The sequence below is a fragment of the Pocillopora damicornis genome, chromosome 12 (assembly GCF_964200805.1).
Source record: "Pocillopora damicornis chromosome 12, jaPocDami1.2, whole genome shotgun sequence".
NCBI lineage: Eukaryota > Metazoa > Cnidaria > Anthozoa > Scleractinia > Pocilloporidae > Pocillopora > Pocillopora damicornis.
This window is the reverse complement of record NC_142681.1, coordinates 12,160,679-12,175,340: the sequence shown is the minus strand read 5'-3', so window position 1 is coordinate 12,175,340 and position 14,662 is coordinate 12,160,679. Positions and strand designations below refer to the sequence as shown.

The window sequence follows — 14,662 nt, the reverse complement described above, 5'->3', positions numbered from 1 at the left end:
CGATGGACAGCGCATTACGTTCTGTCTACACTCATCTGCTGGATAACGATTCATCCATCGCATAGCTGCCATACAGGCACTAGAGATCGAAAACTTAATTAAAAATGAATAAAGGTCTGTTGACTTGCCTGTTAAGAATTTTTTCTCGATTCATACAACTTGGGACCATGTCGTCTTCCCAGGAAGTCACATGACACGCGTGACTGCTAATAAGCGTGACACATGCCGTTTCAACACAACGCATGCAAATGATCAGCTTCCTGATCTGCTTGTATTCTGAATATTGATCATCTGGTTCTTCGGTGTTGGATTCAAGGTCAGCTAATTGCCAGTGTTTTTGTGTTTGAAATGAATTTTTAGGACCATAACTACAATATAATTTTGCTGTTCATTTTCATTTCCGTTTCCTTTGTAAAATGTGAGCCAAGGCAAGGATCCTTTGCGATTAATTTCAGTTCTTAAGTATCGAAACACGTCGTGCTCGTGATTTAAATGAACTGTGAGGTGATCGAATACCGATTTAATTCCTGTTTGAGATAAGGCGATGAAAATCTTCGCTTTGGCTCTCGGCAAGATAGGAAAATTTAATTCGTTTTCTGCAACCGGTGCATTATTTTACATATATATGTGTTTATTGTCACAGCATAGGGTCTACAAAGATGGCAGAGTACGAGCGTGGTAGAGGTTACAGTAGTTTGGAAGACGTATCGGGTTCTCCTAACCTTTCATTCGACGAGCAGCCACAAATGGCAAAAGTTTCGCTTCTTGAGCGAATCCTAACATGGCGAAAGTATTTGATACTTGTCTTGACTCCAATTCTTCTGATGCCCATAGCCATCGCGATAGAAGGAACGGTAAGCTTGGAAAGCTTGTGACGTTTGAATTTATGATCTACCTTCTTTAAGATGAGGCGGCAGATTCTTGTAAGTGCACCTCTCTTTCAGAACCGTTGATATTATGAATTGTTTTTTTTCTTTTTGAATATCCAAAGAGAACTTAAATCATAATTTACATATCATTGTTATGAATATTCTGCGGAGTTACTAAATTTAGATCAGCAGAGCGGAACCTCGGGAACCTTCAGAACTACCGGAACTTGCGGAACCATTGATTTTTTGTTTAAAAAAAATGATGATATAAAATGAAAAATAATAATATCTTAACACTTCACGAGAATTTTTTTCCTGGTATAAATAAAGTTAAAGTTTCTTTTTTTCATCCACCTTGACTTCCAACCTCAGGAAGCCCACACTCACACAATGAGCCTTTGTGAACTCTGTGAATATCCAAATACCGTATTTACTCGATCAAACGCCGCTCTCGAATTACAGCCGCCCTCGATTAAACGCCGCATTTTACGGAAGAATCATCAATTAACGCCGCCCTCGAATAAACGCCGCATCACGATGCGTCGTTTACTCGAATAATAGACTCAAAAAGCACACAGCGATCATTGCTTCGATCGCAGTTGGAAATTTTTAGTGAACCAGGCACAAGTTTTGAATGGAACAGTTCTGATGTCTAGAGAGCATCATTAGATATTTATTCACTTTTCATGTGATGCAGCAGTACTAACATGCAAATTGTGAAATTAGGAACGATATAAAAAATGACTTTTTAGAAAAGCCGCGGCGTTGAATCGAATAAATGTGGCATGGTTACGTTGTACGATGGGTGATGGGTGAAATATGAGGATTTGCATGGGAATGAACAGACGCGCTCTTAACCTTTAAAAGATCTGCGCAAATTTTGAATAAGATCAGTTTTACCCCGCTTAAGTGGTTGTTCTTTTGTATCGTGTCAATTTTTTTGGACTTATTTAGGGCAATCTAGCTCGGTTTTAGTTCATCTGCTTTGCCCTCTACATAATCCTTTCCAAGATACGTCATTAACGCCAACCAAACGAACCCACTGGAACTAAGACGCTGTAAATTCGCTCCAGACTCCCCGATCACCCCGAAATTCTACATGCACGACAGACGATGGTGTTTCTATATGGCGGTGTTCTTCAGTCCAAGGTCGTGTACAATGAAATGCATGGCCATGGAATTAAAGTCCACCACTTTCAGCCTAAAGGTTTGTTGAGAGCCTTCGGATGGGGCGTTATTCGGATATCGTGGTACCCAAACCGTCAGAGCTTTTAAATTGACACTCAGGGTATGACATTACATACCCTTATACGGTGAATATCGCCACAATCTAAGTTGGACGTCAAGGACAATTAAAACGTATTTGTCTTTTTAAAGTAATCTTGTTTAATGTACCGAAAACGAAATTTCAATCAGGGTTAAGGTCTCTCTACAAAAATTATAGGGTTCCGCAGGTTCCACAGGTTCCGCGGTCTGCTAATCTACAGTTGAGTAACATCCAAATTATCATTTTCACGACACATGTATTTAAAATAATTTAAATCTTAAGCAATTAGAGCTGCAGTTAGGGTAGAGGAAAAATCTGTAATCGCATAATGTATTTGGTGACGGAGAAAATACCAAGTTCATTGTTGTCCTTGGCAGCCACGGGTGGGTACGTTGCGTGACTATAAACACTGCCTGCCATCACCAGATTACCAATATTTTGCTGAGCTGATTGGAGGAAGTTCATCATTATTATAAATAAAAAGCATTTGTTGAAGTAGTGCACCACTTGAAAAGAATGCTTAGAGTACTGGACTCGAAATACGCTCTCACGAAAAAAGAACGCGCGCGCATTCGCTCACCTCTTTCTCAAGCTGCCTGCTTAATGGATATATTACAATTTCCAAGATATTCTTCATCCCTCTGTTTCGCCATACCAACCGAAGTTTCATTAGGAACAACAGTGGGGATTCGCGACTTATAAATACGAAAATCAAAAAAAAAAATACTGGCCCTGGAATTGAATTAGGTAACCAATATCCATGTTGCCTGGATGAAGAGTGCAAATTTTGGAATGTTGATCAAAAACACCACCTATTTCATTTTCTGCTTGTAGGAAAGGAAACATTTGCTGTAATTTGCATCTTTTTGTCGTGCTTATTTGATTGGCAGTTAATCAAATCCGTTCTAACTTTTAAACCAATAAACATTATTTTTGTTTTCCGGAAACAAAGAAGAAAGGGGCTGCGTCATTTTATTTATATATTCTTTTAAGCGGCGGGCTTAAACAACAATTAAAACCAAGCTACACTGAATATATAATGTGAACTTTAACCTCACATTCGGTAAAACCTTGTTCAGATTACTAGGTTTTTCCAGTCGCTCTAAGTCGACCTGGCGGCAAGAGAGATCCGTCGTAAAACAAATAACCCTGTTTCGGTCGATTTTAAGTTGCTACAAGAGCGAATCAAGAAATGAACACTATGGAAATAGGGGAAACAAATGTGGTTTGCCTCTCATCTGAAGTCGTGAGCGAAAATGCTACTGAGAATTCGGAAAACAGACACCAGAAACCGGCCAGTTCCGCAGAGGCAGTTTCCTCTGATCCTGTGGATACCTCTGTCGCGAAGTGCTTTCTGAAATGGCGCAAGTACGTCGTTCTCATCCTTACACCAATAGTGTTGGCACCTTTGCCCATAGCAGTTCCAACATCGGTAAGCGCATGAATTTGGTTGTTTTTTTTTTGCATGGGGAAAGGCCAGCTTTGTCAGACTCATCAAATTCAGAAAGATCACAACGTAACGCGTCGATGTACGTGCTGTTTGATTCGCAGCTGTTTTTATAAATCAGTATTGAGCCTTTCATGAACACCCCTCGCTTCTCGAGATGCGTATGACCCGCTGATCGTTCATGATGCATGCGATATCCAGGACTGAGTATGGTGTTATTTACTAGATATTTTGCGAAAGCGGCGAGAGTAGCTATTTCTTATACAGGATTTCTCATCAATTTTTAATGTTTGATTAGATCTTCCCTACTCCAGCAAATAAGATAGTACTTGAAATTCTTAGGTTTCCGTAGCTTAGCTCTTACTGATATTTCCTCGAATTATCGTCTTGGAATATATTTATTATTAAGACTGAGGCTTGGAGTTCTTACCATTCGTTGTTCAAGGATCTGGGGTGTTCTTGATTTTATACCAATAAAATCAGCCCATGTTAAACACGCAAGGAATTTTTCAAAACCACGGGACAGACTTGGACAACAATGGAAAGAAATGGTCAAAACCAAGCTTACGAGACGTTTGACACTCGACAAAAATTTTGACGAGCATTTTTTCTTTTGGACCTTTGACTCTCCCCTTCTAGAATCAAATAGCAGCGAAATCCTGTGGGTGTTTTAAGGGAGTTGACGATGATCTATGCGCTCCAATCTCAAGGACGATTTATCACGGCATTGAAACGATGCCAGAGAGTTTATAATGTTCGAGAATACTACTGGTTGTAGCCGCGTTCTGAGAAAGATTTGGCGATAGATACGAGATTTTACAAGATGATGCACAATCGTACTTTAAGATCGTTAGCAGTCCAAAGAAGCTCTACACATTGCAGTTCAGTTCTGATTTACAAATGCGTAACAAGAAAATCAATTTGTTTATTTATCAAAGAGCAATTTTGGACATGTTTGTCAAACAAAGTTAAGACTTATAGGTAATAAATGCTAGGCTAGGCAAACAATGCAAAATTAAAGAATTAATGATTATCGAAAAGACTGGGGAAGACTATAGCGGATCATCTAAGATATCTCCAGAAATTAAGGTTAATGATGTATTTGGCCCCATTTTAATTTGCAATATTTATCATTTATAAAATGACGGTCTTCTCGAAAATTGCTTAGTGGACCGTGAAAGTATCTCTACAGAAGAATCTATTGTGTTTGGGCTGATAAAATTATGTGATTTTAATATTAGATGGAAATTTTAATGATGATACTTCCCTCTCTTCTCTGGGTCATATAGGTTGCAGCCAAAGTGAGTCCATTGCATTCATGGCTAAAAAAAAAACCAATTTTAGAAAGTTGCGTGTCATGAATATAGATATTAAAATTTTTCAAACTAATCATCCGTCCAATGTCCTTAACACAAAAGATCTTTGATTAAATTTCTCTCTTTGGTAAGCGAACAATGGTAGCTAAAACTAGGAAATAAAGCAATGCATAGTTATTATTTCGGTTGGGGCAAGAGTTCTGTTTTGTCTAGGACAGCGGGAACTTGAAGCTTGTGCTTTGTAAACAAAAATATTCGGTCAGGTCAATTCTCTTCGACGAAAAGGAAGTTTGGCGGATGGCTTAATTTCTAAGGGTTATAACTAAAGACTTTTAACTTGCCCCTGTTCGTCATTTCTACGAAATCGCCGAAACCATGGAAAGCGCAGGCTTGATCAGACGACCTAGAAGGAGACACTACGTTTGAGAATGGGAACAAAGTTAGACTGCAGAAAGATATCGGTTGCATACCGCCTCTTGCGATTTGCTTCCATGTTGCCGTTCGCTTTAAAAAAAGGAAATCCATTAATGATAAAAGAATCCAACTTGACTGATGTCTAACTGACCCGTTCTTACTTAAAAGAAGTCACAGTAACCTACTTCACAGGTTTCTTTTTCCTACTTTTCGATGAATATTTCTGTATTTCTGTTGTTAGGAAGCCCGCTGTGCGTACTGTATCCTGATCATGGCGGTGTACTGGGTGACGGAGGTTGTGGAGTTGGCCGTCACAGCTCTTCTCCCATTGGTTCTTTTCCCCTTATTTGGAGTCCTGGGCTCTAAACAAGTCTCCACTCCTTACTTCAAAGACACTAATGTTCTGTTTTTCGGCGGCCTAGTCGTAGCTGTGGCTGTTGAACATTGGAACTTGCACAAGCGGATTGCTCTTCGGGTCCTCTTGCTGGTCGGAACTCAACCACGAAGGTAATCCTCTTCAGCTTAGTATAATGAATATGCGGTCTGGATGGAGTGATCTATTCACTTGAAAGACAGACTTATTTGCATGATTCTCTCTGTTCGACCGCCTCCGGGTCAGACTATGAATATGTGAAAATCATTTGTGTGAACTGCAGTTTTTAAGAAATGAATATGAAAGCGATCTTCTCAGTAATGAACACTGCTTAAGCAGTAGTGAAAATAAGGCCTGAAAAAATTCAGGCTTTTACACGATTTGAACCCATGACCTCTACGATGTCGGTGCAGAGCTCTACCAACTGAGAGCTGGTCATTATGTTAGTTCGTAACAAACTTGTGAATTGATGAATCAACGACTGTGAATTTAACTGGAAATCGTATATGTGAACTGCAAGTAATTTTTAAGAAATGAATGTGAAAGTGATCTTATCAGTTATGTCAGAACGCCACTTAAACAGCAGTAAAAATAACGTTAAGGAGTATTTTTCGTTTCCGCAATATAATCGTATGTCATCAACAGGGTCAAGTGGTAATTGTTGGTCAGTTGTTTCAATATTTTAGTCTCCAATTTATCCAAGTTGTCTGGCCTTTTCTCAAGTAAATAAACCGGCTTCCCAGAGGGCGGAATTTGTTGAAAGAAGTTCTTGCTGTGGGTTGAAAATTGAATAGAGTTCTAAAAAAAGGCAATGTGATTGTTTACTTCACCATTTCTTGTCGCTCGTTTACGGTGTTTAGTCTGTGTTATGATAAGGTTCTCGCCAGTCACTACTGTGCAGAAGAAGTGGCCGTCGAAGGACTTGATTCCAGGTCAACTGCTACCCTCAGCCTAACACCATTTTCTCTGTCAAAATCACTGTATTTGAAACCTGTTTTTAGCAAGCTTAAGTTCAAAACCACCGACCACTTCAAAACTGTCACATCGGTATGAAATTTTGGATATTAGATGTTGCAGTTTTGATTTAACTTTTTGGTTGGTTCTGTCTCAGTTTGATGCTGGGATTCATGTTGACTACAGCTTTTCTGTCCATGTGGATCAGCAACACAGCTACCACTGCCATGATGGTGCCGATTGTCGAAGCAGTGCTAGGAGAAATAAAACATGAGAGCATCAAGAACCAGCTGGAGAGAAAAGAAAATGACAACAGCCAAACGAACGAGGTGAGTGAGATCTCCAAATATGATCCTCTTGTATGACTGTCACTTGATGGTCACTCTACAGTGTGGAGGGCAATAATGAAGATGATAGTAATAGCCATAATAACAACAATAGTCTCAATAAATATCGATTAACTAACCAGAGTGAAAGGTGTGTTCAAAGTTCCCCTGGATGTGATAAGCTTTGTTTTTAAGGTTTCGTTTTTCTCTGAACCACTCAAACTGTGCTTATTGAGTTCAATTATCAGCGTAGAATCCCGCATCGATGCTTCCTAGACGATGAGATATGGAATCAAACATATCAGAACCCACCGATACTCCCAGATTACGAGTAATTTATTCATGACTGCATCAAAATCTTCTTCAGACGCAGTGTAATCTATCTCGCGAGAAATAGATTACACTGGGCTTAATGGCTTAAGTAAAGAGATTTTGAAATGAAAAAATAGTGTAGGACGAGACTCCGTAGTAGAAACATAAGCCGGGTCGTCTGTTGGAATTTTTCAATTTACGCCCTTCTAAAGCGTAAAGCGTTCAAGAGTGGAATCAATATGAGTGAATTGCATCTGTAAGGGAGATCATCAGCGTCCCCTTCATTTAAAAGTAATTTTTCAATTGGGAGTCGAAAGTAACCTTGGATTACATTAGTTTTGCTCTGCTTTGCTCTGTGATTATTCTAGGGAGCTTGCGCCCCCGTTTCAACTTATGCGATGCAAAACCAGAACTAAGAGCAGCTTGATTGTTAAAGGTCTTCCACGCTTCAGGCTGTTTACCGGTTTTATCTTTAAGCTCTCATTTGCTTCCTCGTGATATTTTCTTTTCGTCTGATTGGCCTGTGGTTTTTGTTTACACTGGTCAATTGAAATGTGATTTGTGTGAGTTTGAATACGGTTGTCTGTCCCTGTTTCTAGTTGCAATAAAAAGTAGGTCGAGTTATAGTTTCTTACTCAAATTAGGAATAATTTCTAGTTCCCGATGCAAATGAACGTTACGTATGCTATTTCTCAACGGCTTGGCGACCTTACTCTTCAGCGGGCTTCTTTCCAACTTGGTGACATGACTGTAGACAATGCCAACCAGATTGATGAAAAGAAAGACGTCACATTCCAGGAAGTTGATATCGTGAAAGAAAAGAACGACGCGGAAAGCGGAATCAACTACAAAAAGGATGAAAGGTAGACCCTACTTCAGAGTAGAAAAAAAAATTTTCAGAATGAAGGGTCGAATGTAATTTCGCATCACGCAGGTTTTGTGACCACCCTCTGTGATCTGTGATCGGCCTTAAAACGCACGCCACTCTCCAAGCTGATCAGGTTGTTTTTTGTTCAAAGTGGTCCTTTTGGCAGTCCAGCATACAAACACAAAGCTCGTACATAAGGCTCTCGTCATATAACGATTTTCTCGCCATATTGTTGGCATCCGAAGAGGCGCCAGCTAGGCCTGTGTTTTCCGGGCTTGAAGCTGGTCACGTGTAAATTGCTTTGTCCTTTCATTGGTCATTGCTGTCTGTGTCTGTTCTGATTGGCTGAAGTTATTGCTTTGATATGTAATTGTCAATCTTCCAAATGCCTGTTTGTTTTTAAAAAATTATCGGGAAATTATTAATGATATTAAATTTTCCCATGTTTTTTCCCCAGAATGTCCGCTGTAGATTTACTGCGAGAGGATAAAGATAATGAAGTAATTATTGTGGTTGCTGCTTTTGTTCTTATTGGTTTCTATATATTTCTTTAGTTATTTTCTGTCAGTTGTTTTACCTCTCTCAAGATCGATGGCCGCACTGTAAGTTACGAACCGAGATTTTTTCGCTCAGATTTACGCGCGGGCTATAAATCCAGGCGGTAAAAAACGAGGTTCCGTAACTTAAAGCACAGACCGAGAAAACAACCTTAGTAAGATACTTATTATATCCTTGGGATCCAATAGAGGGGAGAAGATTTCAATTCTGACAACCAGTTCTGAATTTAGTGAGCTATACAGAGAAATACGACCTGCTGAATTGAATAAAATTAATAGCGCGTGTACTTACTGAGAGATATGGTGACTCATATTGAATATATTCTCTATTCCTTTTGAATGAGCTCGCAATCATAGAGGTGAGGAATCTTTCATGAGTGAAAACAACTGAGATTTTGCATTTTGATCCAAAGAAACGCTATTTGTAAAGGCTCAAGTTTTTAATATCACTCGTGGATACTCAGAGAGAGACGTCATGAGAATTCTTTGTCGGTAAAGAATTATACAATACGATGACTTTTTCAATTCTCAATGCTGACATACCCAACCAGAGACTAGCGTGGTAACCGTTAGCGGGCCGCCGTGTCTTCCGCATTGTACCTCGTAAACATATAGTTTTTCATTTCAAAATTGCTCGTGTTTCACCTAGCACCTTCATTAACACCTTTGCCGTTAGACCAGAAGTACAAGAGGGTTATGTGTCTCTGGCTGCCCTCTATTATAACTCCCGAGTGGAAATGTGATTTATAAACATCACATTTTATAATGTTCTACAGACAGCCGAAGACCAGTATTACAACAAGCTTTGCAAGGCCATGATGTTAGCTGTGGCTTATGCTGCAAACATCGGTGGAACAGCCACCTTGACAGGCACTGCGCCCAATCTGGTATTTAGTGGACAGGTGAATAGGTAAGTATGGCGATTTGTACTAAATAATTCACCTTAACTAACGTTAGTGGTTATTTACGTTGCGTTACTTGGGTTACATTACTATAGCCAGTGGAAGGAAACGCAACGCAATTAACGCAAGTGGTAAGAAATTGCGTGTTCTTTCCTTATCTGTAGAAAACCGAGGTGAGGTTTCAACGTGGCCCTAACTCTTCGTTCATCTGAAATTTGCTCTGTCGTGAGATTCACTATTAGCTTTCTTCATGAGCTTTCTTAGTTTGCGCTGCTGGTGGTTTTTTTCCCTTGACACTGCAAGCGGCAGAGCCTTGAAAACGGGAAGGTCTGGGAGCGGAGAAAAATGAAAAGTAATGAAGTTTTCCCTACCGTTTAAATACTTTATTTGATAAACAAGAGCTGGGGTAGCTCAGGAAAACTAACCAGTTAGAGTGTATTTTAAAATTTTTATACATCACCAAATTCTCTAGACTAATTTTCTAGGAAATGGATGAAACTAACATAACATAACATTGCAGTTAAAGGGTTTCCACGATTTAAGAAGCAGTCTTTGTTACATTCACATTATTGCCTTCTCTTCGTCTTTCAGCCTGTATCCCGCCAGTCCAGGATTTAGTTTTGCCTCTTGGTTTGGCTACGCTTTTCCTCAAATGGTTATTCTGCTGTTTGTAGCCTGGATCTGGATTCAAATAATGTTTCTCAAATTTAGGTATGTTAAACTACGCCGTGTGTAAAATAAGCATCTCACGCTTAATTATTACAGCGCTATTGCAGCGCGCTTTTTCATCAGGTGGTCGCAACAATCGTTATTAAGGTCAATCAAACTTTCAAACCACCAACCACAACCTGTTCATGACACTATCCTCAACTTTCTTCGACGGAAGATAATACCTAAAGATTTCGCCACGCTACTGTATTTTGTCTAACAACCTCACCACACGGGAATGATAAATTGAAGTAAGTAGAGCTTTCTACGCACAAATTGAGTTATTTTTATTTTAATCTAATGTTAGAACAAAATATAAAGTAGAGGAAGTGGTGAGCCAAAAAGTGTCAAATTACAGTTTTTCTGTTTGTACTCTAAACCATTGAAAAGAGTCGGAATTGTGAACTTTCAGTTCCGTCTTCTAACATCGTCACTTCACTTCCTTATCCATTCAGCATCCGTGAATGCTGCCATAGGTGCTTCTGTTGCTGTTTCCGTAAGTCACAAAGATCACAAGAGAGGAACAATCAATCTGCTAAGGCCATCAAGCAGGTTTTGGCGAATCAATACAGATCACTTGGGCCAATGTCGTAAGATTCAGTGACTTTTCTCATAAAAAGTTAACGCACGTATGCACTTATGTAGTTTGACTTGTAAAACACTGCGAATAAGCTGAGAAATATTTCGTATTGTCGATCTAATTTTCTTACCTAAATTTGACGCACAAAATGTACATCTTGAGCTGACAACAGCTCTGTGAATGCGTGTATTGTTAACACAGTCAAAACAGCCAGCTTGGTTTAAGAGTTGAAGCTATATATAGTGCAAATGATCACAATCTGTAACATACAATTTTAAAACACTGGTTGTCCTTGCAATCTGATTGGCTGTCATCGGTGCGATTTATTCCCGAATTGCATCTCTTAGAGCAAAGCAATTTTACACAAGAAATCAGTAAAAAAGATTCTGTCCACGGAGTAAAGGACTTAGAGTCATCACTGAATAATATTTTTCATATTTTATTCTGGCAGAATTTTTTCCCAGAGAACTAAAGAAACTCTCCACCTTTGTTTCCAGGTTTGCCGAGAAAGCCGTGCTCGGTCATTTTATTTTGTTAGCTTTATTGTGGCTGTTTCGTGATCCGAAATTTATGAAAGGATGGGCCATTTTATTCAAGAAAGAGTAAGTATCTTTTATGCAATGCTAATTCCTCTGTTAAAAATGTAAGTGGCATTGGAGGTCTTACATCGGTGTTTTTCTTCAATTTTCTTTCAGTGTTATAAAATATCAGTTTTTTTGACAAACATGGAAAAAGGGTTTGGGAGTCACACGCTCTTTCCACTTTTTATGAAGAAGTTAACGGCTATCGTTCTGCTTTATTTTTCAGTTACGTCCGTGACGCCACTGTGGCCATTTTTATCTCTTTCTCTTTGTTCGTATTTCCCTCTCAGAGGCCGGTGTTTTTTGCCCCCGATCGATCAGGTGAGCTTTTTTCCTACTCCTCACATTTATAAGCTTGGCTTAAAAGCAACTGCTTTATATTTTAGATGTGTTTAAGACGTTCTGTGCTTTGTGTCGAGTTGTGAAAATGCCATTGCTTTAACTGATGTTTTTTTTAGTCGTTAAATTTGTAAAATTTGCCGTAAGCCCTTGGTAAATACTACTTTTCTTGCTTAGTCAACAAACCGCCACCCGGACTTCTAAATTTCAAGGAAATGTCGAGGAAGTTTCCATGGAATATCGTCATTTTGCTTGGCAGCGGATTCGCCCTTGCAGACGCTTGTAAGGTAAGGTTTTTTATAGCAATAAATCTGAAGGAGTTCATAGCTCAGTAGACATAAGAAAACCTATTTTCCTTCAGCACTTAAGTTCACTTCAATTGTGACTCTCTTACAAGGTGTCTGGTCTATCCAAGTGGGTTGGTTCCCAGCTGGCACACCTCAACACCATTCCAGACTATGCAATTGTCATTATCGTGTGTGTAATGATCACCACATTCACGGAAGTGACCTCGAACACTGCAACGGCGACCATCTTTCTTCCCATTCTGGCTTCGTTGGTAAGTTCTGTGAAAGTGTATTTGGATTTACAGCCCACAGGAAAGACTGAAATAATCAGTCAATCTACACAAACATAAACATAAAAGTTGTGTATGAGCCACAGTGACTTCATGACCCTGAAAAGTTTTGTTTCAATTCGCAGGGAGAAGAAATTGGTGTTCATCCCTGGTACCTTATGCTTCCTGCTGCCATTTCTTGCTCGTTCGCTTTCATGTTGCCGGTTGCTACACCTCCAAATGCCATCGTATTTTCTGGCGGACATCTTAAAGTAAAAGATATGGTATGTATGTTTTGCTTCAAAAGATTGGGGTTGTTCGAAAAAAAGAATGGGCGCAGGAAAATACCAAATTATGCCTGGAAATTCACAAAGTGCATGCTGCCTTATACCATCAGAAATTTATGCACATTTCAGCACATGACCCAAAATCATTGATAATGTTCAGGTTTGGTGAATACCGGAGAGATAATAATTACCTTAAAGTTTCAGCTCTTTGACGCCTCAAGCTAAAACGCCTTTACAGTAGTCTTTCCAGCTTCTTTCATGGCGTTGAGTAGGAGTAAAAGTTAATAATATTCTCATTTTTGTGTAATCAGACTGATTGTTTCTTCCCATTGTCATGCCCACTTAATCTTCTACTCAAAAAATTAACGTTCGTGCGTTCTCTTAGGCGAAGGCTGGCTTTGGTATGAACATCCTCGCTGTCACAGTTCTGGTAATTTGCATACATGTCTACGGAGTTCCAATGTTTAATCTAAGTACTTTTCCAAGCTGGGCTGGAGGTAAAAGTGCACTGAGTACCACTGCAACACCGACTGTTGGTTACAATCTGACGGCTTTATGCCAGAATATCACTTCTTCCTAAGATGACGGCTCGCTGGTAATTTATAAAACGATATATGCATAAATGAACTCGAAATTTGCCCGTAATCGCTCACTCTCGTTCCCAAAGTCCTCGTTTTTTTAGTTACGTAAATAACCAATGGGCCGCGGGGATGAATGGTAAACACTGACAGTAAATTTCCTCGTCATGAGGGCCTTTCCGGGGGGAGGGGAGAATTAGGTTTCTTTGTTCCCAGAAATTTTCTAGTATGTCAATCCTTTTTATGGTTAATTTATTGAACAAAATTGATTTCACAGGAGGGGCTCTGAGCTAAATCACCCAGTTTCCAGAAGTTAAGGGTTCCGTGTTTCCTTGACCTCAGGAACTTTTCAAGAATGATCAATATGTATTTGTTCATTCAATCATATATGTCTATAAATGTGACTTCAGCTAGGAGAGGCATAACTTAAGCCGGAAAGCCCTAAAGTTATCCTTACCGTTACATTCTATAGTAATATTTTCATTTTTTTCTACAATTGAATGATCTTGTTCTTTCATTTCCCAAACCCCAGGAAGGCCCTCCTTATAAATCCATGGTGACGCATTTATCATTGATTTTTGGGTGTCCTTTACATTTTTTTCAATGGAAGGGTGCAATTGTTCTTTATGTGATATTTTGGCGCTAGAAATATCGCACTTACTCCTGGGTCAAGATACATATTGAGCTGTTAACGCGCATAAATGTTGCGACAATTTACTATAAACTTTTTCTCTTCAATTTTAATCTAATGTTCCTAATATCTCGATTGTGTACAGAAATGTCGACCAAAATGAGTTGAGTATTTCCAAAGAGGTTATACTTTCACGTTTAGTCTAAATTGCTCGTGATTATTTTTGAAACATGTACACAAGTGAACGATTAGTCTTAAAATGTAAATAAATGATTTTTCTCAAAATGGAAAAGCTTTTGCAACACAACACTGGAGTCGTTTCCGTCAAATGTAAAGCGTGATTTGCAACGGCACATCTTTAGGACTCTATATACAGAATTTGTATGCACTAGATATGATAATAAAGTCTTTTTTTAAGTCTCGCGAGTCATGTGTTATTGCTCGACTCCGTAGAAGCATTCAATTTTGTCAATCTACCAAATGTTCTCTTCCAGCATTCGTGAAGAAATGGCGTCCCTACACCAAGTGGAGATTATTGTCGTAGTGAACACTACTAGACAGCCTTACGCAATCACAATTGCGTTGAATTTAAATATTCGAATTTCGAGTAACTCTTGATGTTTTTCACTGAGTCTAACAACAACGAGAGTAGGTCGGAACAGAAGATTTACTACCAGAACAATGACTGCATGTATTCTTAAAAACTGCCTATTGAACAGCCGTTCTTTGCAAATTAAGAGCGTAAAATTACCCGACGATGACGGCAACGATTACAGAACCATGGACCATACAAAAGT

The 14,662-nt window shown here is 39.2% G+C and overlaps 1 protein-coding gene across 3 annotated transcripts; it reads left to right on the top strand.

Moving 5' to 3' along the window:
• Positions 1-210: 210 nt before the first annotated feature.
• LOC113679241 (Na(+)/citrate cotransporter) lies at positions 211-14,287 on the top strand. Of its 3 annotated transcripts, none has more exons than XM_027196191.2 (15): positions 211-316; positions 644-854; positions 5,555-5,820; positions 6,798-6,969; positions 7,999-8,141; positions 8,604-8,646; positions 9,480-9,613; positions 10,197-10,316; positions 10,769-10,903; positions 11,391-11,495; positions 11,701-11,795; positions 11,991-12,100; positions 12,211-12,372; positions 12,516-12,653; positions 13,042-14,287. In XM_027196191.2, exons 2-15 carry the CDS (start codon positions 660-662, stop codon positions 13,234-13,236), a joined length of 2,013 nt encoding a protein of 670 aa, XP_027051992.2. In that variant the 5' UTR covers positions 211-316; positions 644-659; the 3' UTR covers positions 13,237-14,287. The 3 variants fall into 3 exon arrangements, with proteins under 3 accessions (XP_027051992.2, XP_089045480.1, XP_089045479.1); XM_089189354.1 differs by having other exon boundaries at positions 216-316; positions 649-854; XM_089189353.1 differs by lacking the exons at positions 211-316; positions 644-854 and adding an exon at positions 3,127-3,568.
• The last annotated feature ends 375 nt before the right edge of the window (positions 14,288-14,662 follow it).

What these genes read in the sequence shown, in the direction of transcription:
- LOC113679241 (XM_089189353.1), top strand. Translation starts at nt 3,329, where the DNA reads ATGAACACTATGGAAATAGGGGAAACAAATGTGGTTTGCCTCTCATCT. An exon ending in CCCTTGCAGACGCTTGTAAG is followed by an intron (nt 12,101 to 12,210) that starts GTAAGGTTTTTT and finishes CTCTCTTACAAG; the next exon opens with GTGTCTGGTCTATCCAAGTG. An exon ending in ATCTTAAAGTAAAAGATATG is followed by an intron (nt 12,654 to 13,041) that starts GTATGTATGTTT and finishes GCGTTCTCTTAG; the next exon opens with GCGAAGGCTGGCTTTGGTAT.